This window comes from Adiantum capillus-veneris, chromosome 14 (genome assembly GCF_014529385.1).
Source record: "Adiantum capillus-veneris isolate H3 chromosome 14, ASM1452938v2, whole genome shotgun sequence".
In the NCBI taxonomy this organism is placed as follows: domain Eukaryota; kingdom Viridiplantae; phylum Streptophyta; class Polypodiopsida; order Polypodiales; family Pteridaceae; genus Adiantum; species Adiantum capillus-veneris.
Genome location: NC_140944.1, coordinates 43,140,608 through 43,166,188, shown reverse-complemented (window position 1 = coordinate 43,166,188; position 25,581 = coordinate 43,140,608). Strand labels below are relative to the sequence as shown.

The window sequence follows — 25,581 nt, the reverse complement described above, 5'->3', positions numbered from 1 at the left end:
CACCTTGCCACTAACGGCGCTACCCTTGAGGAGCCAATACGCAGCCGCACGCTCTCCTCTGTGTCTCACAACATGCACCGGGGGGGGGGGGGGGGGGGGGGGGAGAGAGAGAGAGAGAGAGAGAGAGAGTCACCTCAAGATAGAGAGAGCAACTGTCGGGGACACACACACACACACACAATACCAACCTGCTGCTTCTTCTTCTTCTCCTCTCCTCTCTCTCTCTCTCTCTCTCTCTCTCTCTCTCTCTCTCTCTCTCTCTCACGTGGTTGCAAATATGGCTCTATGAGCTCGCGTGCTTCCGAATATGACTCACGGCTCTATGAGCTTGCAACTTGCAAGATGGCTTGAAAGCCAGGCAGAGCCGCCACCTCTAGGCTTGAAAGCGTCGCAGAGCCGCCTGACGCAGAGCCACCATAATCGAATTTGAAATTTGTCTCCAGCCTCGCAGAAACAGACACGTGGCAAGTGAACTTCTCCGCCATAGTATGTTAGTAGATATGTACAAAGAATAAGGGGAAAGTAAGGTGGTAGTTGGGCATTGTGTTCGGCCTAGGGGAAGGCACACCACATTTACCCCAACATCAATTATTGCTACTCAAAGATATTTTGTGTGTGTGTGTGTGTGTGTGTTGGGGGGGGGGGGGGGGGGGGGGGGGGAGAGAGAAGCTTGCCTACTTAACTATAGGTCATTTTTTCCTTCAAAATATTGAGCATGGTTAAAAAACTTTACCCTAAATTGTATTTCAAAACCTGATGCTAACCATTTCACTATATACTTGGGCTCAGGTGTTGGTGGGCTTAACATGTGGGATATAATGAACAAAATCTAATAAATGGGCTCAAAGTGATAGCTTAATTTGGGTACTTCACATGGAATTTCTTTTTTTAGGCTACTTGCATAAAAAGAGGTGATGGCCTTTTGATGCCTTTGTGGATAAATAAGTGGGGTTACTTATACTTGATAAAGATCAAGATGACATCTTTTGGATAATATGTTTAAACTTGGATACTGCATACTTCAAATCACTTCTAAAATTGATACGTGGTAAAGAGATTTTGACACTTGAATCAAAAGGGGTGATGGCCTTCTGATCATAATGATACCATTAGGAAAATTAAGTAAAGAAAAGTATTTAGGATCTAACCACTTACTTCAGAAGGGGTAATGGCCTTATGACGCTTTGTACTATTTGATACTCTAAATTTATTTATGGATAGTAGGTTTAAGTTAAAAATCTTTTAAGCATGACAAGGATAACTCACAAGTCAAGACCACAACCATCAAAAATTATGAGGTTTTCAATCTAAAGTAAAGATCAAATCCTAGTAGTGACCATATCATGCCTACATTCAAGAGCCAGAAATAAAGCGAGTAGGGTTTGCAAATGTAAGTGTTAGCCCACCAATGGACACTCACAAACTAGTTAAGTATCCTGAGCATATCATCTGGGGAGATTCACTTCAATAATTATATGCAGGTTCAAATGCAAGTCATTAAGAGTCAGCACCAGTAGTAGACTTACTATGTTAGGTGTAAGCCAAAAATGCCAACAAGGAAGCCAAAACATAGGCACACCATGTTGTAATCAAAACAAATCTCAAGGAAAAAACAACACCAGTGCAAAGCATATCATCAAAACATAGATTTTAGCTATCACAACCAGGTCAGCTTAACAGTAAACAAGGTGAGAATCAACTAGGATCATCAACATGTGAAACTCAAGTCCAAAGTCAGAACAACTAGATTACACCATTGTGATTAATGAGCGATCAAGTAAAATGGTTTTTAATCAGTAGTTAGTTCAAGTTCTACATATTGCTCACCTAATGCAAGTACACAATTCAAGCATCAGTTTAAGCTCAATAAAACCACACCAGGTCATTGTTTCTAGATTTGAAAGTGAGGTAGCACTAATAACTTTTCAATAGACAGCTATCATATACTACAGATTACACCATCCCAAATTTATGGTAAGGAATCAAACACAACAATTCATTCCATTATACTAGGTGTTCCATAAATTCTTCACCACGTAGAAGATACCACCACCAAATAAAGCATTAGATACTCCGATAGTTAGAAAAAATTAACTTTCAGGCGCTAACCAAGAATTTAGAAGATGTATTGTATTTAAATACGGTGGTAGTTTCCATTTAAATACATGTGGCAGCTACGAGGGCTCAAAGAGAATAGCAAAAATGATCCTCAAATTAGGTTAAAAATTAGGTATTCTAAAACTTTTTGCCAAGCAAAAGATACCACCATCAAACAAAGCAATGGTCCCAATATTCCTCTAACACAGTAGTCCAGCATGACAATCACCAGCTTTATAATTCCATTTCAATTTATAATAGTAAATTACGACAGTTGGTATAGTCATCAACCAAGTAAGAGATACAGGAAACAGAACGTATGAGGCAGCAAGCATCACCACCATCACCATGTTGCAAGAGTTATACCCTCAGAGAAGCTACCATCACCCTCTCTTACTTTCAATAGGTTTTAATGAAAATAAAACAATAAAACAAGGCTAAGCGAGTGTGTAGAAACCCCTTGCCTTGGTTAAATAGGCAACCCGTCAGCCAGTGGAGTCCACTTCAACAGCTTCAGGACCAGCAAAGAAATAATCATAGCCAGCACGAGGATCATCGAAGTTTGCATATATCCTAATAAACTAGCTAGAGAATCCATATTCCAACAGAGTATGCAAGAGCTCAGGGTATGTAGACCATGGCAAGAAGCTGTGTGAGTATTGCCATAGCATCGGCATAGGGGAAATCACCCATATGAAGGATCGGTGGCGCATGAGGTGGAGACAACATTCACATACTACATGCAACAAAATTCACACCCGACATACATAATGAAGTCTAGGGCACACCATTTTTGTTTTTTTTGGGGGGGTGGAGAGAGAGAGAGAGAGAGAGATTAAGCTGCTTGGAAATGGTGTAAAGACTGTGTTTGTGGACTTTACTCTATGGAATAGAGTACTAGCTCTAAGTAGAGACTCGTTTCCTTTATTGTTTTCCATGAATTGTGCACTATAGTGGTGCGTTGCTACTCTCAATTCGTTTCTTGGGTTCCCCTATTTGGGAGGTTGCTTGTCTTGTGGCAGAGGGCTTGCTGCCTATTGCAGTCAAGCAGGTTAATGTTGTTGTTAATGTATTGGTGAGGGTGGCTCTTGTAAAGCGAGTCTTATGAACAATCGATGTCTTGGCTCGGCATAAGCAAGGCAATCTTTGTAATTCTTTTTTGTTAGTTAATAATTGTGATTATTGCGAAAAAAAAAAAGAGTAAAAAAGGCTTCTTCTTGGTTACTCTTTTGTGCACTCTTGCGTGCAACATAGAGGTTACTTTGTGCCAAAGTGTTGAGTGATGCTCAAAGTATGCAAAGACAAAGGATCTATCTTTTTCTAGTTGGTAAAGTCATAGTCAATTTGCCATTTCTTGTGCTACATCTTGTTAACTTGTCATTTGATTGATTAGCACTCTACAAATAATTCATTTCGTTAGAGCATGACATAGAGAGACACTACAACAAATTAAGATATTTCAATGACAAGTTTTCGCTTGGAAAAATACGCTTAATCTTGGAGTAGACTTCTCAGCAAGTGAGCTCTTGTTTGGAGCTTTTTTTTTTTGTATAAACCATGTTAATCTTCAATTTTAGAGTGGTGTGTTCTCGATTGGTTGTGGTTGATACCAAAGGAACTAATGCTTTTGTGTTAAAGGATAATCCTTTTGTAACTATGGAGTCACTTTTAAAAATGAGCTTCAATCAAAGAGATCTAGAGATTAAAAGAACTTGAGGATTGAGAGAGAGAGAGAGAGAGAGAGAGAGAGAGAGAGAGAGAGATTACTAGCCTTTTTGAAGGTCAAATATGACATATGCGACCAAATGAAAAATGGCATGCCCTATGTCGAGCTAATCAATGACTCCATGAGTGAAATGAGGGTGGAAATTGAGTGCCTACTTGAGAGAGAGAGAGAGAGAGAGAGAGAGAGAGAGATTGAAAACTAGAAAAATGTACACGTAACTTTCAAACCTTCTTTCGAATTGGTGGTGCAAAAGGGGTGCATCTTGTAGCACATGTGAAGCTTTGGAATCTCATACGAGGGAGTATGCTTGCATATAGAGTATTTTCATGTTCGACCATCCCCTCTTTGTCACCCCCAAAGGAGCTCTATTAGCTTGAGCCCTCTGGGGTCCCATTGCCCTCCAAAAGGGGTGCATCTTGTATCACATGTGAAGCTTTGGAATCTCATATGAGGGAGTATGCTTGCATATAGAGTATTTTCATGTTCGACCATCCCCTCTCTGTCACCCCCAAAGGAGCTCTATTAGCTTAAGCCCTCTGGGGTCCAGTGCCCTCCAAAATGCTCTAGTAAAGGATCCCTCATCATCAAAGGCTCCAGTGGTACAACCTCTTCAGTTGCATTTGCTTGGCTTCAACTTCCCTTGGCTGCTTCTTCAAGCTTCAATCCCCTAAATTACTCGAAACGGCAACAACATATATTGTTTAACAAACCATCAATGCCCTTAGCCCTCCCCTCAAGATGATACCCTTAGTCTTGGACAATATGTTAATCCCCCTGTCATTCCTTTTTTTTCCTTCAAAACTCACGAAATGTGAGTGATATTGTATAAAAATAAAGCAAAAAGTTTACAGAAGAAGACCCTGCTCAAAATTGAGCCAGGGTGCCTAGAACAAACAACCAAACCTCCAAACCACTACATCATAGGTGAACACAGTATCCCAAGTACATCAGCTAAAGAAGGGGAGCCACCTGTTATTCCCCCTGTCATTCCTAACCCTATTCTGCCTTTGCTTGATGAAAAATCTAAAAATCAAGACCATGAGGACTTGTCCCGACTCCTACTTCTCAATAGGAAATAGGTAATGCCAATATTGATCTTATTGTTTAAATTAAATTTTTTAGGCCACATTGTCCATTGGACTCGGCCATGGTCTAAGACTTCCTCTTTGATACGTTACAACAGTGAGTTTGTCAATGCTAATAATGTAGAGCTGTTTTGTGTCTTCGGTGCTAAATTATTCCAATTTTTGCATATTTGAAGACTCAAATAGTATTCTCCAACTTATCAATCAAGATTAATGGATCATCAGGAATGCGACAATCTCCATGTTCAAATGGTTCCAAGCGTTTGCCCCTAAAGGGGAGATATCCCTCCAAGGTGCAAACATTGTTAGGAGTTGAAGGGCTCTCTACTCTTAAACCATGTACCTATAAAAGGCCCTTGGTTCTATGTGGCCCTACAGATATCCTCGTTCACAATGCTCCCATCATTACTTTGAACCACACTAGAAATATTTGCACTCGGATGTCTCAAGCGAGAAAAACCCTCACTTATGATTCCAATAAGTCAATTGGAATTATTTTTTTCTGGTGTCTCCACCTGAGATGCTATGAACTTTTACACCCATATAAGAAGCTCATGCGTTTCCATGTCACTCTTAAGGCAAAAGAAATTTGCCGAATTCTTCTTCTCATCCAATATCCTTATGCCCATTAAGCTGGGGGTGTTAAAATTATTGGACTAGATTGGTGTGAACCTAGGTATATCCTTGAGGGGGCAATGTGTAAACCATGCGAGGGCCCTAGCCATTAAAAAACCACTCGAGTCTCTACCTACAGTTGGAGAGCACTAATTGTGTTCATGAATCACTAAGTGAGGCCTTAAGTGAGGTCTACAGATTGGCTAGTCAAACACATCATCAAGATGTCACTAAGGTTCACCACATCATGCTTATAACCGCATATTCTCGATTCTTAGGAGCTGAATAAGCGTACACCATTTTGTTTACAAGATAGAACACTCATGGTCTCTCCCCCTCCTAGAAATCAAACAAAACAAGGTGAAGATAATAAAATGAAAAGGATTTAAGTCATGTAAGACTGTGAAATGAAGGGACCTTTTGAACAGACTAAAACAAAATAAATTTTCCTTATCTATCCCATAAAATATCTCAATAGAAACCCTACACAAGTGGCAACTACGTGTCTGCTACTAATAAAAAACTGGGGAGCCCTAGCTCTAATGAGATTTGTCCCAAAAAATGCAAGGAAAAAAACAGTGAGAACTGCTACTAACAAAAAAGGATAGGCAATCCATATCTCACGTCCAATACAAACACAAAAGCAAAAGTAGATTAATTGCGACTGTAAAAACGAAGGCCATTATTCTACAAAACTGTGAGCTTTACTTAGATATGAGCTCAACAACTCATACCCCAAAAATGTGTCCACCTACACAAACACAGGGAGCGTGTAGCAGAATAGCCACTACCACTCGATAAACTCGAGTTCATCAACATGAACTTGACATGTCAGAAAGACTACTGCAAGCCTATACAACCCTTGAAATTTTTCCTGCTGCCACTCATGGGCCAACCCATGTAAACAGCTGAACCCCATAACCTGTGTTTCAGCAGTGTTTTGTCACTACTGAAACGCCGGGGTTTTAAGATCTGACCTTTCTAGACTGATCCAATACGAAGTACCCATTTGAATACCTCCCTTATAAGCACATTCGAATGATAATCAATCTGCCAAGATAAGCAGCTACAACATTATGTTAAACCTTGCCTCCACGAAGGAAATCCCTTCTACGTGTTCGGATCCGCTTTAGCCTGTTGTGAAGCTTCTAAACACTCTTTCGCTCTTTGAACTTTTGACTGCAAATAGAAACTGCCAGACTTTGCATTTCTCTCAAAAAGGTTCTCATATCTCTGCCAAAAAGAGAGAAAAACTGAAATCAGACATAGACCTATATAGCCTGCTGAAACATCATGAGATTATTGGCACAATATCAGCTGCAACTAGAATCCCAAACACATGTTAAATATTTCTTGGTCATTTCAGTTTGTTGTAAACTGGCACAGACATTGACATGAAAAATGCTGGCACCTGTAGCATCTCCTCCACCGATGCCTTCTCGTTGATACCCAAAATCATTCTTGCTTCCTGCTCTGTCATTGCTTTGCTTGACTTGGTAAGATTTTGTACTGTCTCTTGTGCCACACCCGTCCTTGATGCATCTAGCAAACAAAACAACAAAGCTTTCTTTATTATGAGGGGAAATAACCTCAACCATACATAGAATCTGCGTAAGCTCCACTCCAGTTTAAAATGATCCACTTACTAGCTATTGCCTGACGATAAGCTTGAGAGAAAGCCCTTAGCAATACTCCAGATCCTAGCACAATAAGGTTGGCAATAATTTTTCCTGCCTGCAACCAGCCATCTCTCTCTCTCTCTCTCTCTCTCTCTCTAGATCTTTAAGGTCTATTGGGATAGATTCCTACGACATTAAAACAATCTTCTTCTTGGGTGTATGTGTGTGTGCTAATAGAAAAAGGAAAATGGTATAACCTTTCTATCACCAAAGTGTGGTAGATTGGTTATGTCATTTCCCTCTTGAATAACAGGTCTTGAGTTCAACTCTCCTCGTCGGATAGATCTTTAAGGTCTCTTGGGTTCCTACAACATTTAAACAATCTTCTTCCTCTCCTTCTTCTCTCTCTCTCTCTCTGTGTGTGTGTGTGTGTGTGTGTGTGTGTGTGTGTGTGTGTGTGTGTCTCTCTCTCATCTATTAAATTAAACGGCTCGAGGACACAACCTCAAGATAAAAAGTACAAAAGCGGATCACCAAAGAGGTACGATCCCAAAACTATATTTTATGAACCCAAAAATATCCATAAATATACAATGACTAACCAAGGCTATATCTTGGTTTTATTTCTCTCAGATCTCCTAACATATACATCTGTAATCCAAGAGGGGGAAAATTCTCCTCAAACTGTACAATATGCACAATAAGTGGAACAGCATCACTAACAAAGTTGAATGAAGGCATAATAGAATCGCCACGACCTTAATGTGTCCGGGAGATGCAGGTGGTATCTCTACCAAAGAGGACGGCGCCGTAGAATCCCGAGGAATCCTAATGGGTTTTAGACATGCTGGCGGGATGGCTCCTTGCATCTGTTAACATGTCTCACTGGAGGCATCTCTGTCTACCTCTACCACCCCCTTCTCATTTTCTTTGCTTCTCTTCTCATGGCTCTTTTTGCCTTTCTAGATCCTAATGTACCTCTTGTTCCCCTGCAATATTGTCTACTCTCGATGCTCTAGCCTCCTAGTTGTTCTGCCACAAACAATAGTGTCCTTTTGACGTGCACATCTAACCCTATGTGCATGTGGACAAGTTGTTCCTACTTCTAGGGTTTAGGTAGCCTAGGAAGTGTTCTAGCACCCTTGTGAACATGCACATCCTGTAGAAGCTCACAAAGGTGCCAAGCTCAGTCCTAAGCTATTGGATCATGCTAGACTATGGCAGAACATGTCCACGTAGCGCAAGTGAAGTGCGCACATGACATCCCCCCCTATTAAAGGTGAGGCACAACTACCGCACTTTTATATGTACTTCTGATGTTGAATGCTTCTGATGCATGTGAATGCATAACCAATGAAGCTTCCTCCAAACATGTGGATACTGCGAATGTAGATATGGTGCGATGTAAACACCTACCGTACGAGTTACCAGGTAGCCTTATTAATGTCGTAGAATACCAACCTTCGTGCTGACTCTACCTTGCAAGCAAGTACGAACTCGAACAGTCCTGTTGTGAAAACATTGCGGATGAAGCTGAAAGGAAAGGGTGCTCGAAGGTATTTCCAAGGGTTTTCTTGTCGACCGAAGTGGATGCACACTACATGCGAATGCGAATACAGAAGACATGTATCCGATGTTGATCTTCCTTCAAAGACATGGCGATGAAGATAAGAGCTAATAAATCCATGACATGCGTCAGCCAAGAAGAAATAAAAAGCTTCTTAAATTTCAGCCATTTAACTGGCACAGTCTTGCTTAAAAGAAGCGTGGACCACCAAGTTCGAGCATTCCCCTTAAAATAAGAGGCATGTCACGTGACACATCCCAACCCTATGTGTTCGTGGACAAGCTACACCACAGCAGGGTTCAATCAGTCCAGTCAGTCTAGATTTAGAAGTGATCTGGCACTTTTGTGAGTCTATTCGTAGACCGTGCATGCCCAGTCACTTAGTGTGCATGCCCAGTCACTTAGTGATGCATATCCTCCAGTTGCACACAGCATGATCATCAGTATTCCCTTCACAATCCATCAGATTCAGTCAAGGGAATTTTCCAGTGCATTTAGCCTCTTTTCCCTATTTTTTGTATTTTCACTTGTTATTTTTAAGTGACTTTCCAACAAGAGTAGGTAGGGCAATTTTGCTAAGTTAATATATAAGCAAACCCAAGTTAGCACTTTCTGGCAGGAGAGGCAGCAGGAGCTTCCCGCTCAACAGGCAACTTCTCAGCAATACCCCCTCAGACCCCCTAGCGTTTTTGGGATCCCCACACTCGCCACACCTCAGCCCAACGTTTTCAGTTGGTATCCTCGCCAGAAGTCTTCCAAGCCTGGTAGTTGCAGAATCACTAGCAGCAGTACCATATGCCCTACTGTTTTGCAGTGGCCATCGCCGGAAACCCCCAACCATGCTAGCGTTTTTGCTGGCGTTTTTGCCTTGCTGCAGCGATTTCACTTTCAGCCACAATTGGAGCACTTGCAATAGCGTTTTCAGCCCTAGACATAGTAGCAGAGACACCCCTTGAAGCATTGCAGAGATCCACCATTTTCAGCCCTTAAAATGCAGCCAAAACAGTCAATTTCAGCCACCGAAACAGTCCCGAAATTCAGCAGATAGAAGACCACAGATTTCAGCCATCAAGTCGTCATCGTCGTCATCGGCATAGTCCAAGTTGCATCAGTCCATTGCATACGCATTGTACCACTTTGTGCAATCAAAAAGTAGACCACTCTCGCCGACGAGAGTGGGGCCTTCCGAGGAGGGTTTTACAACCTCTTGGGTGTCGTATCTCTTCTCTCTCTTCTCTTAGTCTCATACACTTGCACGTCCAATATCCACTCACTTTGTTTGTGATCATAGCACTCTCCATAAGACGGAAGGCTCTCTCCTTCCCTAAGAACTAAAAGGAACCTTGAGCAAATATAGATCACTAATCTTGAGAAAATACAACATTCATTCCGCTGCACCTTACATTGGTATCAGAGCTTTGGAAGTGTTCTGCATTACTCAAGGAAAGAACCACAATAATTTTTTTTGCTTGTTGCGGTCGCACGAACCCAAGTTCGCTTGGGCGTGTCGATTCCTATCGTGTTTTGTTGAAGAGTGACAGGAATCCCAAGAAAGAAGGGCTTGTCCAGCCTCCCCTTGTGTCTCTTTTCACTCATTGAGAGCGGACCGTGCACTTAGCGGCCGGCCAATCGACGTGAGGTGGGAAAAAGCACCCGCAAAAAGGAGTAGAACTCGGGTGAAGAGAAGATCCTTCTCCAACGCGATTTGCAAGCGAAAGAAAACCTCAAGAACCCAAGACCCTCAAGAATCAAGAACCTCAAGAACCCAAGACCCTCAAGAATCACGCACCTCAAGAACCTCAAGAACTCAAGACCCTCAAGAACCCAAGTTCCTCGCGAACTTAAGAACCCAAGATTATAGTGCATGGTCATCACCCTAAGCGGAATGGATACTTCGCATACAGGTGATGAGCGTGAGAGAGGCGACAAAGACTCTTCCCCACCCGGACATGATTTCTTCAACCCTCCCCCTTCGCCATCTATGCCACCAAGTGCACCAAACCCTATGGAGGCAATGGTCAAGCAGATGATGGCCATGATGGATAGACAAGAAGCAAATCGCCTTGCTTAGGACCGGGAGCGCGACGAAAGAAACGCAAAACTTGCCGCAAAACAAGAAGACAATCGACTTGCTTTAGAACGCGAGCGCAACGAACGCAAAGAACGGAAACAACTAAGAAAGGCGGAAGAGACGGCAAGAAACGCGGCCTTGGAGGCCGATCGTACCGCTCAAAGATTGGCTTTGGAGACCGAGCGTGAGGCTCAACGAGAGCTCCGCACTCAAGAATTGCTTCAACAAGCGCTAGCCTCAAAGTCCGAACCACCCAAAGATCGTGGGAGTTCGTCAAGTGGCGCAAGCCACGATGCGGATTCCAACCATCCAGTCACAGAAAAGTTGACTTTCAATAAGTATGACAGTAAGATGGATGCTACAGTTATTCATTCTTGGTTGCATCAATTTAATGCTTATTTTACGATTGCGACAACTAAGAAGACACGAAATAGCAAAGTGACATCAATTGTTACCACGCATGGCAAGAGGCACAACTAGCCGCGCACCTAGAGGCAACCAACGGATTCACGCCCCTTTCTTTCGATTGGGCTGATTTCCAAGACAAGCTAAAGGCGTGGTTTATGCCACCTCAGTACCTCGCACGATTGAAAGACGATTGGCGCTCTCTCAAGCAAATGGTATGCCAGTCATGTCTTTCTCTAATCGTGTTTTGTAGCTAGGCACTCGATTACGGAAATCGGATGATGAGCGCAAAGAGGCTTTTCTCTTTGGATTGGACGAGTATATCAAGTACAATGTCGAAGTCTTCGATCCAATCGATCTCAACAAGGCGGAACGATTGCTCTCGCACAGGAGATGAAGCACAACAAGGGAAAGCCTAAGGAGAACAAGACTTCCACAAGTACCTCGCAGACTTCTCAAAACCCTCAGAACGGTAAGAATGGTAAGAATGATAACTCTTCTAACCAATCTTCCAACAGTCTCTCATCAAAGAATTCTTCCAATGAATCTAAGGGTAAGGCTGACACAATTGCTAAACCTAAGCTTACTCCATATGAAAAGGTAGCACAAGGAATTGTATGAGGATACATCACGTCGGAAGAACAAAGCACGTATTCTAAAGAAGGTCGTTGTTTTCATTGTCACATTAAGGGTCACATAGAAAGAACATGTCCTAAGCTTGAATCCAATGAATCTAAAGAACCCACAGCACCCACTACATCTGTCAATGCAATGAATGATAACACGAGTGTGCCCCAAGTTTCTCAGGACCCTCCCATTGATGATTCTCTCATTAAATGTTATGGTCGTACGTCGGGGCACCATTTTGTCATATTGTTTGACCCAGGTAGTATGCATGATGTGATCAGTTCCTCTCTTGTTGAGAGAGCCCGTCTCGAAGTTAGTCCGATATCTTCTATCGAGGTCTTTGGCTTTCCTCCCGGTATGGACGCTCTCATCACAGAGGAGTGCCTTGATGTGTTGTTTGCAATTCAACAGACTGCCTTCACTAGAAGATTTGTTGTTTCTCCTCTCTCAGAATGTGATATGATTTTGGGCATTCGATGGTTTCGTGAGACTAATGCTCTCATTGATTTTGAGGCTAACACTTTAACTCTCAATGCCAAAAGTGATTCTCCTACTGTCATTAAGGGAGAGGATATTGCTCATTCTCCATCTCTCATTGCTAATATGCAGGACAAGATTGAAAGGATTCGGGATAAGGACTATTAAGGAGACTCTCTCAGTCTCTTTTTCTCCACAGCATGATACACAAGATTTACATTATTATGAGAAGCATGATGAGGAATTGAATGATAATGATTTGCATGATGATTTGGATGATAAAGACAAGCATAACGATGATGTGATTGTTCACAAGAATGATGTGTTAGTGGATGCTTTTTCTAGCGAAGCTAACCTCGTTGTAGATTCGATCAATCACGACGATCCGATCTTGGCTTTCGAGTCGAGGTCCAAAGAACCCCCACAGGACGATTCGGTCATTCAAGACGCATCGATCTTGGCTCTCGAGCCTTGGTCCAAAGAACCCTCACAGAAAGTATTATGTGTTCGCATGATTAATACGCACACATTGTTCGAATGTTTCATTCGTGATCGTTTCCTGTATTTTAGTCAGCATCGTTATGTGATCCCTTTTCCTAGGCATGACATATTGTATATTGAGCACATTTCTCTCATGGATGAGCACGAATGTATGCGGATTTTTCGTGAAAAGCTGAAAAGTATGTATGTAAGGAAGTCACATTCCATGTCTCTTCCTTGGCATGACACAGTTGTAGAAAGAGCACATGAAAGTATGAGCACCAAGCATGGGCATTTCCGTTGTGAATTGCCACAGTTGATTGAATTAGATCATAACAGAAAGATTCGATCTCATTGTTTGCATGTGTTAGATGAACGGGTTGTCACTCCGTATCTATGTTCATCTACATTGCATACACAGTCTTTAGCGAAGACAAGATTTTTTCCACTCACTTTACATGGAATGGGTATGGTCATGTTTTTGAGTTGGAAATGGTTTCAGGAATTTTCAACCATGGAGATTCTTGAAGACGAAAGAAGCATGACTCTAGACGAAGTTGAAGCAAGGAAGGAGCCACAGAAGACTTTGTGTCGCTTTCGGCGCGGCCCAAAGAAGCAAGCGTTGCAGACCTTTATGAAGTTCAAGTACCGCACGACCCACACATCACAGTGGGCCTACGAAGAGTCCCTTCCAAGATTCCCGATGCTATTGGCGATCTCCCTCGACGCCATACAGTTCGGTACCAGTACCTCACTTTGAAAAGGAGGGGATGTCACGTGACACATCCCAACCCTATGTGTCCGTGGACAAGCTACACCACAACAAGGTTCAGTCAGTCCAGTCAGTCTAGATTTAGAAGTGATCTGGCACTTTTGGGAGTCTATTCGTAGACCGTGCATGCCCAATCACTTAGTGTAGATGCATATCCTCCGGTTGCACACAACATGATCATCAGTATTCCCTTCAGAATCCATGAGATTTAGTCAGGGAAATTTTCCAATGCATTTAGACTATTTTCCCTATTTTTGGTATTTTCACTTATTATTTTTTAGTGACTTTCCAACAAAAGTAGGTAGGGCAATTTTGCTAAGTTAATATATAAGCAAACCCAAGTTAGCACTTTCTGGCAGGAGAAGCAGCAGGAGCTTCCGCTCAACAGGCAACTTCTCAGCAGTACCCTCTCAGACCCCCTAGCATTTTTGGGATCCCCACACTCGCTGTCATCAACGTGTGACTACTATCTATCCTTTTTGTTGATTTCTTTCTTATTATTTATTTATTCACTTTTTGGAAACACCCCTCAGGAAATCTAACTGCCCTGCATCGCATAGCTAGTGTGGAACTGTTCAAAGGGAGTCCAGGCCTGAGGGCAAGAGAGCACTAAGGTTGGACAAGGACTACGGTTAGCCAAAGTGGGGTCATTGACTAGCCAAAGTGGAATCCTTTGCTACAGAGGCTACATTTCAGTTCTTGGTGTGGCTGCAATGTACAAAGAGGGTCAGATGACCTAGAAAGATACAATGGCAGCATCTCCTAAAATTTAGGGAACTACTATTTTGGGACCTGAAAATGTGTTGGCGTCATTACCTCCGGAATGACAAGGGGAACATTTTATTACTCTGCCGTGAAGTCAACTGGGCAACCGATCAGGAGATTTTTAGGTGGTAACCCCGAAATGGGAAATGGCCTGTAAATGTGCCTAGTGGCACATTTCTGTGCTCTTTCCTCATGCAGGAAGAAGTGGCGCTGATTTTAGGAGCAAGCGGACTCATTTTCAGTTTTTGTCACAGATTGAGAGCTATGGAGTGCTTCCTTTCCCTCTTATGTACAGTACGGTGCCAAGAGTGATGCCCTGCACGCTACGCATTGCCCTCTCTCTCCCCTATGGCAGTATGTTATGCCCCTCTAGTGGGATTTTCAATTGACCAATGTACAGTTGTGTGGATTCATGCGCAATTGCCCAGGCAAGAGACTCTTGCACACGTACTAGATTAGCTAGCCGCTAATCCCCCGCAGGTACAGATGATTCGGAGACGTTTCACGTGCGAAATCGCGTCCGATTCAAAGGGCAAGTAGCCCTACAGGTGCGGGAGCTCGAGGACTTGCTATGGATGTGACCGGCACGCAAAACGGAGCCCGAAATAGTGAATTACAGCATGTTGTGTATTTTTGCAGGTTTAGGGTTTTGGCCCTAAACGGACCCTAATACCCCCAGAAGGTTCGGGGACGCGAGGGGACCGCTGTACAAGTGATCTGGTGCATTTTCGGGGCAAAAAACAGAGAATTCAGCGTGTTGCATATTCTCGCCAGGTTTTGCAAAGTGTCCGTATGCGTCGGGAAAGTCATCCAATGCGTGGGGATACTGACTGTGAAGGGTCCTAGTACAGTTATGCTGCCAAAATCGGGCCAGAACAGTGGAAATTCAGCCAATATTGTGTGGGGCAGCTTGTAGGGAACCACAGCTTTATTCCCTCTGTTAAAGAATAAAGAAATACCGAAAGGGGCGCCTAATTTAGGGGCCAATCTAGTGTCGGTCTACTCATACAAGTGCAGTCTAGCAACATGTATCCCTTTCCCCTTTGTTGTGTCTTGTAAAGTGGGCGACAAATTAAATGGGTGAAAGCAAATAAGGTTTAAGTCTAAGGTCTACCGCCCTTTTTGGATATAACAGGCCGGTTTCACTCACCACACCTCAGCCCAGCGTTTTCAATTGGTATCCTCGCCAGAAGTCTTCCAAGCCTGGCAGTTGCAGAATCGCTAGCAGCAGTACCGTATGCCCTAGCGTTTTGCAGTGGCCATCGCCGGAAACCCCCAGCCAAGCTAGTGTTTTTGCTGGCGTTTTTGCCTTGCTGCAGCGATTTCACTTTCAGCCACAATTGGAGCACTTGCAGCAGCATTTTCAGCCCTTAAAACGCAGCCAAAACAGTCAATTTCAGCCACCGAAACAGTCCCGAAATTCAGCAGATAGAAGACCACAGATTTCAGCCATCAAGTCGTCGTCGTCGTCACCGTCGTAGTCATCGGTATAGTCCAAGTTGCATCAGTCCATTGCATACGCATTGTACCACTTTGTGCAATCAAAAAGTAGACCACTCTCGCCGACGAGAGTGGGGCCTTCGGAAGAGGGTTTTACAACCTCTCGGGTGTTGTATCTCTTCTCTCTCCTTCTCTCAGTCTCATACACTTGCACGCCCAATATCCACTCACTTTGTTCGTGATCATAGCACTCTCCATAAGACGGAAGGCTCTCTCCTTCCCTAAGAACTAAAAGGAACCTTGAGCAAATATAGATCACTAATCTTGAGAAAATACTTCATTCATTCCGCTGCACCTTACAAGGCAGCTCTCCGAATCTTGGAGTGCTCTGAGTAGCATCCTCCCGCGAAAGCGATGTCAAACTGCTCTATAAAAGACAAAGCTTTCGAAGCATCTTTGTATCCTGAAAAAGTGTCAGATTTGATCGACTGTCCACCTTCCTTAAACTCTCAGACTTTCTTGCTTTTATCTTCCAGAAAGTCATACTGGTTGGCTTTTTAAAAATTCTTCTTGTTCGCATAAAAGTTGTCGTCATCAGAGTCTGAACTGTCTGTAGACGAGTCCTCTGTAGAACTGTCACTCACTGGGCGAGATTTAGACTTCTTTGCCTTTTTCTTGCCCTTTCCGAAGCGTTGTTTCTTGCTTCGCTTTTTGCCTTTTCTATCTTCTTCGCTCGAATCTAAAGAGCTAGAAGAATCGTCAGAAGAAAAACTGGGACTTCTTCAAATCGAACACGCTTCTTCTGTTTCTTTGCTTTATCAAATGTCGATTGACAACCCAAATAACCCGGGAAATCAGTGCTTTTTGGCTTTGTTCAGCGCGTCAAAAGCTGAGCAATCCGTGCATCAACCACCTCTTCTAATTCCTTCTCTGAATAGGTCTTGTGAGCAGAAGGTTTCTTGAGAGCGGGTTTCGGAGGTGGTGTTGTCGTTTTTTGCCAATGCTCAAGCACTTCCTGAAAAGAAGTCTCGCTCGTATATTTTGCAAATTTCGGATCCTTCGCAAAACTGAGCATCATCTTTGTTGCATCGCCGATCAATTGACGACGCTTCACCTCTCGTTGCTCCGCCTGAGTACTCGTGCACTTCTTGAAAAGAAGTCTCGCTCATATATTTTGCAAATTTCGGATCCTTCGCAAAACTGAGCATCATCTTTGTTGCATCGCTGATCAATTGACGACGCTTCACCTCTCATTGCTCCGCCTGAGTACTCGTGCACTTCCTGAAAAGAAGTCTCGCTCATATATTTTGCAAATTTCGGATCCTTCACAAAACTGAGCATCATCTTTGTTGCATCGCCGATCAATTGACGACGCTTCACCTCTCGTTGCTCGCTGAGTAGGCCGAGGCGGGCCATACTCTCTGCTGGAATCTTCGTTGTGATCCCTGCCCGCATCTCCGGATACAAAGGGAGTCGATTGATCCTTGCGTGAAGCCATAGGTACCGCGGAAAAAAATTGGAATCGGATTTCCCATAGAAGAGAAATCGGTCGTGCTCTGATACCGTTGTAACAAACTTGGACACTCCAAGTCAAGAATCAATCACAACAGCACCAAATAACCACTTCAAAACAGTTCACAATTCACAATAGATTTGCAATGGCTTGGCGGAGTTTCGTGCCTAGAGATATTGGCCCCAGAGACTGGCGCCCCTTTCGGTATTTCTTTATGTATTAATCAGTGTTCAAAGTACAAGAGTGGGTCGGGTCTCACTCTCAGACTCTGCGTCTAGATGCTCTGTAGAGTGGGAGCCCAAACCACTTATTTAATGTTTACAAGGGATGCCAAAAGCAGAGCCCCGAAAAGCTTCAAATCAAAAGCCTAAAAACAAAAGCAAAGGCTCTTTCCTCTCTCAAGCTCTCTTGAGTTGTTAAAATAAGCAAAAGTATTCTCTCTCTATCTCAATTTGCGTAGAGCAAAAGCTGCTTTTTCCCAGTGCAAAATCCAAAAAGTTCCGTACGGTGCCAAGTCATCATATCAGCGCTTTTTTCCGGGTTCAGTCTACAACCCTAGGGTTAGGGTTAGGGTTAGGGTTTTTGGCAATTTTTAGGGTTTGCAAGTTTTAGGGTTAGGGTTTTTGGTAGATTTTAGGGTTTGCACGTTTTAGGTGTTGGGTTAAAGGCCTAAATAACCCCTTTTTGTACATTTTTATACTTTGTCCAGGTTCCTGGACAGAACCTGGACACATTTATTAAAGGTCACTTATAATAAAAGTGGGAAAACCCAAAACTCACTTATTGAGTTTTCCCCATAAGTGAGTTTTCCCCAAAAACGTGAGTCCTCTCTCTCTCCCTCATCGTTCTGCTAGCGCTTCCTCTCCTGCTGGCTTTCGCCACCCCTCTCTGCACACACACTGCACTTCCTCGCGTGCTCTTTCACTTGCACACACCGTCGTGCGCTCAACAACTGGTATCAGAGCCAGATTAGGGTTTCAGAAGCTTTGCGCAGGTGGCTGGACAGCAGGCAAAAGGCTTCTCTTACGTCAAATTTCCGCTTTCATCGCGAAGCCCCTTGCTTTCGGTGTCACCTAGGGTGATTAGGGTTCCCAAAACAGCCTAAAACAGGTTGAAATTAGGTCAAAACAGATAAAAACCAAAAAATTACAGGTCAAAACAGCAAAACGCAGGTGATCTAAATCGATTCTCGTGAATGCCCCTTGCTTTTCCCACTCAAAATAGGTCCATTTGATGCAAATTGATGCGCCAAAACAGTAAATTTGCAGAAAATTCAGAATTGGATTGTTTTTATGTACACAAATTGAGGTTTATGTACGCCTTTTGTGGGTTTATGCAAGTACGCATTGGGGGTACTTGTTAATTGCTGAAATTTTCAGCACATTGTATGCAACGTATTGTACATTGTGATCACTGGAAATTTTCAGATTTTGTGTAGACACTTTTTGCTGCATTTTTATCCGTGCAAATGGCCTTTACTTCCTCGTCGTCTGATGCCAAGAGCTTGATGGAAATCAAGCGATTTGACGATACAGATTTCGACCTATGGCACGACAGGATGCAGGGGATTTTGTTCCTCAAGGATTGTAAGGACGCCCTTTTTGTTGTAAAGCCTGAGGATATGCCGGATGAGGATTGGGCCAAGCTCAACAAGAGGGCAAAGGCCTATATCAAAATGGCTGTTACCGATGACATTCTGGTGGACATAAAGGGCTTGGACAGTGCACATGCAATTTGGCATAAGTTGAAGGCCACTTATAAGAATGCCACCCCTGTGAATCAGGTGCATTTGATGCGCAAACTGGTGAACATGATGCTTGACGAAGCCAAGTCGGCTTCTGAGCACTTAAGTGCTTTCACCAGTGTTATGAGTCAGCTACAGGATACTGGGCTTCAACCTTTTGATGACAAGTTGAAAGCCATATTTTTGTTGATAACTTTGCAAGACTCGTGGGAAACGCTTGTGGTTTCTTTGAGTAATAGTCCCAACCTCGCATATGATGGAGTGTGAGGCTCCATCTTAAATGAGGAAATTAGACGCAAGTCTAGTGGTGGGGAAGGTGGCAATTCTGCTTACAATGCAAGAGACAGAAATCAGAAGCAAAATACAGGTACCAAGACTCAAAACAGGAGCAAAAGCAAGTCTAGGGATAAGGATGTGACTTGTTACCAGTGTGGCAGAAAAGGCCATAAGAAGCCAAATTGCAGGTATTTCAAGAAAGAGCAAGAAAGAAAGAAGGAATCACAGGAGAAGAAGAGGACAGAGAATAAGAAAGGGGAAAAATCAGCAGGTACCTCCTCCGAGGATTCGAAGACTGTCAATGTATCCTCTAGTGTGGTTATCACAGAGTTATCCGACAATGAGGAGATCTTGGTTGCAGCTTCATGCCCCTCAGATTTTATTGTAGCAAATGCAAAAGACATGCTTATCTCACGTAGAGATGTCATTGATGCATTGCTAAGTGCAAATGATAGCCTTACTACACAGTCTTGGATAGTAGATTCGGGTGCCTCATTTCATGTGACTCCATCTGTGGAGTGTTTTGCTTCTTATCATGCAGACAAGTATGGCAAGGTTTACCTTGGGGATAACCATGCTTGTGACATTGAAGGAATGGGCATTGTGCGCTTGGCATTAAACAATGGCCAAGAGTTTATGCTTAAAGATGTAAGGTATGTACCAGGCATCAAGAAGAGTCTATTATCTGTTGGCCAGATGGATGCACAGGGTTATACAACCATTTTTGCTGGGGGTCCATGGAAGTTGCTTAAGGGATCAATGCTCATTGTCAAGGGATGCAAGAGTGGTACATTGTACTATTTACATGCCAAAGCTTTGCCTAGCAAGTTTCTTGCAGTGGCCAAAGTTGCTTCTCATTTGGAGTTGTGGCACAAAAGACTTGGCCATATGAGCCAGAAGGGACTTGATGTGCTCTCCTCTTTGAAGAGGGTTGATGTAAAGGGCACCAAGTTAAATTTTTGTAATGACTGTTTGTATGGTAAACAAAAAAAGTCTTCTTATTACTCTGGTGTCTCGCGCAAAGCTAATGCTCTTGATTTAATTCACTCCGATGTATGTTCAATGCCTGTTAAGTCTTTTGGTGGTGCATCATACTTTGTTACATTCATTGATGATTGCACTAGGAAAGGTTGGGCATATTTGTTAAAGAATAAGAGAGACATTTAATGCATTTAAGAGGTTTCATGCTTTTGTGACCACGCAAAAGGGTAGTAAGCTTAAATGTCTGAGATCTGACAATGGGGGGAGTACACGTCTGCTGAATTTCAGCGTTATTGCGAAGAATATGGGATTAAAAGGGAGTTGACAACGTTATTGCGAAGAATATGGGATTAAAAGGGAGTTGACAGCCCCTTATAATCCATCTTCTAATGGTGTGGCTGAGAGGTATAACCGTACTTTATGTGAGAGAGTGTGTTGCATGTTGTCCACGGCTAATCTCCCTCATGGGTTTTGGGGAGAGGCTTTGAAAACTACAGTTCATGTATGCAATCGCTCTCCTAACAATACGCTAAAAATGACATTCCAGAGGAGGTTTGGTCTGGCAAACCTGCCTCTTATGATCATTTGAGAGTGTTTGGCTGCGAGGCTTTTGTCCATGTTCGTAATGACTTGAGGACAAAGCTAGATGCCAAATCCATCCAAGGACTCTTCCTAAGTTATGGGGAAGAGGGTGAAATGGGCTACAGGATATGGTTGCCTCAGTTTAAGAGGGTAGTACGCAGCCGAGATGTAGTGTTCAATGAGGCTAAACTGTTGAAAAATGCTACATCTTCTGAAATTGACAAGAAATCGATCAAATTTCAGCCTCTCTTGCCACCTATTGATGTTGAAAAAGAGCCTCAGGATGCATTACTGCAAGCTGAAATTGATAATCAACCGGTTAACCTTGGGCCAAAAGAGGTAGGACATGATTTAGATGCTCCAAATGAGGATGGACAGCCACCTGTCATGGCTGAAAATGATTTTCAGCAGCATAAGCATGCTGAAAATGAGTTGCCTCCTGATGTAGAACCTATGCCTGAGAATGTAGATCATTGGGTACGCAGGTCTACTCGTGTCAGAGGGTTGATACAGCGCTTTGACCCCTCTTTGCATCATGTTATGTTGACAGATGAGGGAGAGCCTCTTACATATAAAGAGGCAAAATCATGTGAGTTGAGCAGTAAGTGGGAGCTTGCGATGCAAGAGGAAATCAAATCTTTGCATGCAAACAATACTTGGGATCTTGTGCCATTGCCTAAAGGAAGAAAGGCTCTTCCTAACAAATGGGTTTACAAGGTCAAATGTGTTGACGGAAAGCCCAAGTATAAAGCAAGGTTAGTTGCCAAAGGGTATGCACAGAAAGAGGGGATTGACTTTCAAGAGATCTTTTCTCCTGTTGTAAAGCTTACGACATTGCGTATCCTTTTTGCTCTCGCTGCAGTGCTTGACTTAGAATTGAATCAAATGGATGTAAAAACAGCTTTTCTTCATGGTGACATTGATGAAGATATCTACATGAAGCAACCTGAGGGTTTTGGTAGTTCCTGATAGAAAGGAGCTTGTATGCAAACTAAGAAGGGCATTGTATGGTTTGAGGCAGTCATCACGTCAATGGTACAAAAAATTTGATACTTTTATGCTGTCTCAAGGCTTTAAACGCAGTCATTCAGACCATTGTTTGTATACAAAGAAGGATAATGATGGAAGTCCTATAATCCTTGTGCTATATGTAGATGATATGTTGATTGCTGGGAAGCATAAGTCTACCATTGATGCTCTTAAACGTCAGCTGAATTCAGCTTTTACAATGAAGGATTTAGGTGATGCTGAGCACATCTTGGGCATGAGAATCAAGAGAGATAGAAAGCTGAAATTGCTCTTCTTATCTCAAGAAAAGTACATTGCTAAAGTACTTGATAGGTTTAACATGGCTGAAGCTAAGTCACTTGGAGTACCTTTACCTCCACACACAAAACTTAGCAAAGCCGATTGCCCAAAGGATGACGTGGCAGTGAATGCTATGAAGGGAATCCCTTGTGCATCAGCTTGTGGTTCTCTTATGTATGCTATGGTTGCCACTCGTCCTGACATTGCCCATGCGGTGGGAGTTGTCCAATCCCGGCAAAGCACATTGGGAAGCTATGAAATGCATTCTGAGATACTTGTCAGGTACACAATCTAGGTGTATATGCTATGGCAAAAGTGACTTGAAGTTGCAGGGCTATTGTGATGCAGATATGGCAGGTGACTTGGATACCAGGAAGTCCACTAGTGGCTATGTGTTTGCTATTGCTGGCGGTGCTGTCTCTTGGTGTTCACGAGTGCATAAAATTGTGGCATTGAGTACTACTGAGGCTGAATATATTTCAGCCACTGAGGCTTCTAAAGAGGCCATATGGTTGGGCAGACTTGTCAAAGAGCTTGGTATGCTAGCTAGTACTCCTGTCTTGGGATGTGATAGCCAAAGTGTTGTCTATTTGGCGAAGAATGCCATGTTTCATGCACGGACAAGCACATTGATGTGCGATACCACTTCATACGACAGGTATTGGAGGATGGTCTAGTCACCTTGACTAAGATTCACACACAAGATAACCCTGCAAATGTTCTCACCAAGAGTCTTGCTAAGGCTCAACATGAGCATTGCATACAGCTGGTGGGAGTTGGTTAACTTAAAAGCGTCATTTATGCCTTTAAGTGGGAGGTTGTTGGGTTAAAGGCCTAAATAACCCCTTTTTGTACATTTTTATACTTTGTCCAAGAACCTGGACACATTTTTTAAAGGTCGCTTATAATAAAAGTGGGAAAACCCAAAACTCACTTATTAAGTTTTTCCCAAAAACGTGAGCCCTCTCTCTCTCCCTCATCGTTTTGCTAGCGCTTCCTCTCCTGTTGGCTTTCGCCACCCCTCTCTGCACACACACTGTGACTAAGTCAGACTTTGTAAATAATTAATTATTTACGAGAAAAGAATTATCTAATTAGTTGTGTGCACATCAGAATAGATTTAGCAATTCTGGGGCCTCAGGTGCGCCCAAGTTTGGGCCAGTGCACCTCAGGGAGACCCTAGCAGAAAATACCCTGAAGCTCTAGCGATTGGGAAATCGGGTCTTCAATGAAGAGGTAGATAGTAGCCTCAGATTTCAAGCTCAGAAAATTACGCGCGTTAGTGCAAGCACAAGAATGAGATGGGGTCCTTAGAATATTAACCCTAAGGCCTGATTATTTTACGGCCTTAGGATAAGTTAGTTAAAGTATTCTTAAATGATTTACGCTGGACCAAATGGCCGGACAAGTGCGAACAGGTAATGCCAGAGCAGTGTCGGTACGGCATTGCGCTGGGGAGCAGCTAACAATTTAATTGGTTGCATCTATGTGAGCAATTGTGCACTTAATTGCACATTTCATTAACTAGCATAGGATTTTTTAAGTCAAAAGTTGAATGGTTTTTAAATTTTGAAGTAAGTGTGCCACTTGGCACACTTTCCCATGCAATCTCTCTCTCTCTCTCTCTCTCTCTCTCTCTCTCTCTCTCTCTCTTGCAGTTGTGCACTTAATTGCACATTTCATTAACTAGCATAGGATTTTTTAAGTCAAAAGTTGAATGGTTTTTAAATTTTAAAGTAAGTGTGCCACTTGGCACACTTTCCCATGCAATCTCTCTCTCTCTCTCTCTCTCTCTCTCTCTCTCTCTCTCTCTCTCTCTCTCTCTCTTCATGCTAGCGCCCCCTCTTCTGGGAGGCTACAAGAGAGCAGCCTCTCCCCCTCTTGCCAGGTTGGCAGTGCACTACCCCCCCTAAGTTGAACGTCCTCTACGCAGTGAAGCTCTCCATTGAAGCTTGAGAGCAGCACCTTGTGGTGTATGTGGAGCCTCTGTGCACCCATCGCCTAGAACAAGGCCTCTCATGGTCATAGGCAACTGTGGGAGAAGTTTCATCACGTAAAGTAGTAGAAAACTCTTTTTCTCTCTCTACTAGCTGCTGCAAATTCTCTGTTTTCAGCCCCTAATCACCTGTATTAGGGTGAATTTCAGCAAAGCTTTAGTAGGAAACTATTCCTCTCTACCTACTATACACACACACAAAGTTTGGAGCATTTCCGTCACGAAAAGGACCTCCGTTTCGGCATTGGAAAGCGCTCAGGTAACAATTTCTGGCTATGTGCAGAAAATTACAGCAAGCGTGTGTGCGTGTGTTTTGCATGTTTCCTTCGTGGGTTGTCTGCAGGAATGATTATGTCCGAAGAGACACAGTTAGCGGAAGATAGACTCTCGTTTTTGAGAGCTTCTGATGAGTTTTGTGGAAGATAGACTCTCATCTACGAGAGCTTCCCAAAATCTCACAGAAGAGGAAAGATCCTCTTAGTAGTCAGGAGAGCAGTTCTTCTACTCTCTCAGTCAGAAGAAGAAGAAGGACAAGAAAGAATAGAGGACCGGCTTTCGCCCCGTTCCTGTGCTTGCAAAGAATTCTCCCTTAGTAATAAAGATATTCTCTTTATGGGGGGGGGGACCAGCCCATCTTCTGGTCCCCAATGATGTGTCAAGCTTTCTCTCTTTCTCTCCAAAGTCTCTTGAGTATATAAATTGCATTTAACAGTCAGTTTTCGCTTCCGTATTTTTGTGATAGTGGTATGAGAGCAAGGTCATCTCTCTCTTCCTTAAGGGATTGACGACTCTTGGCAGACTGCAGAAATGGGAGGACTCGAGATAGAGTTCTCTCTCCTTCAACAGCAGGTGGAAGAGTTGTAAAAAGCTCTCCCCCATCCAAAAGTCCAAAAGATTCTCCATACTCTTGAGAAAGGGAAGGAGAAAATGCCAATGGGGTCGGGAGAAATCCCGCAGAACCCAAAGGCGCCAGAACCAAGGAAAGATCCTTTGATTGGAACCTCCCGCATGCACGAGAGGCACAGGAAACTTCCAGAACGTCATGTGCGGTTTAACCCAAAGGTTCAAGAGCAGGATCCTCCTGATTCCCCTCAGTTCTCTTTCATGAAGGATCTGGATGACATAGTTGCTCCGGAAGACATGTTCCTAGAAGATCCGTCGCAGCAAGAAGTGCATTCAAGGGAAAAGACTCCTGTCCATAAGGAGTCTAAGCATAGAAAGAAGGAGCATCGTAAGAAGAAGCACCACAGGCAGAAAGCATTCAAGTCGGGAGACAAAGATGTGAAATTCGACACCTACAATGGGCGGCGTGATAATGACAAAGCGTTGGCTTTCATCCGCCAATTCGAAGTTGCATTTGCTGAAGGGAATTTTAAAGAAAGATCCAAGCTTCACCATGTTAGTATGTACCTAAAAGGCACCGCCAGCAGTTGGT

At 43.2% G+C, this 25,581-nt stretch overlaps 1 protein-coding gene across 1 annotated transcript in view; it reads right to left on the bottom strand.

The window, feature by feature from the left end:
• Positions 1 to 6,157: 6,157 nt before the first annotated feature.
• LOC147442280 (uncharacterized) overlaps positions 6,158 to 25,581 on the bottom strand; it is a 34,305-nt gene continuing 14,881 nt past the window's right edge. Inside the window, exons 3-5 of the mRNA XM_086528507.1 lie at positions 7,170 to 7,257; positions 6,935 to 7,065; positions 6,158 to 6,756 (exon numbers count right to left, since the gene is read on the bottom strand). Coding sequence (XP_086384633.1) covers positions 6,634 to 6,756; positions 6,935 to 7,065; positions 7,170 to 7,257 — 342 coding nt within the window. The 3' untranslated portion in view covers positions 6,158 to 6,633. The remainder of the gene's footprint in view (positions 6,757 to 6,934; positions 7,066 to 7,169; positions 7,258 to 25,581) is intronic.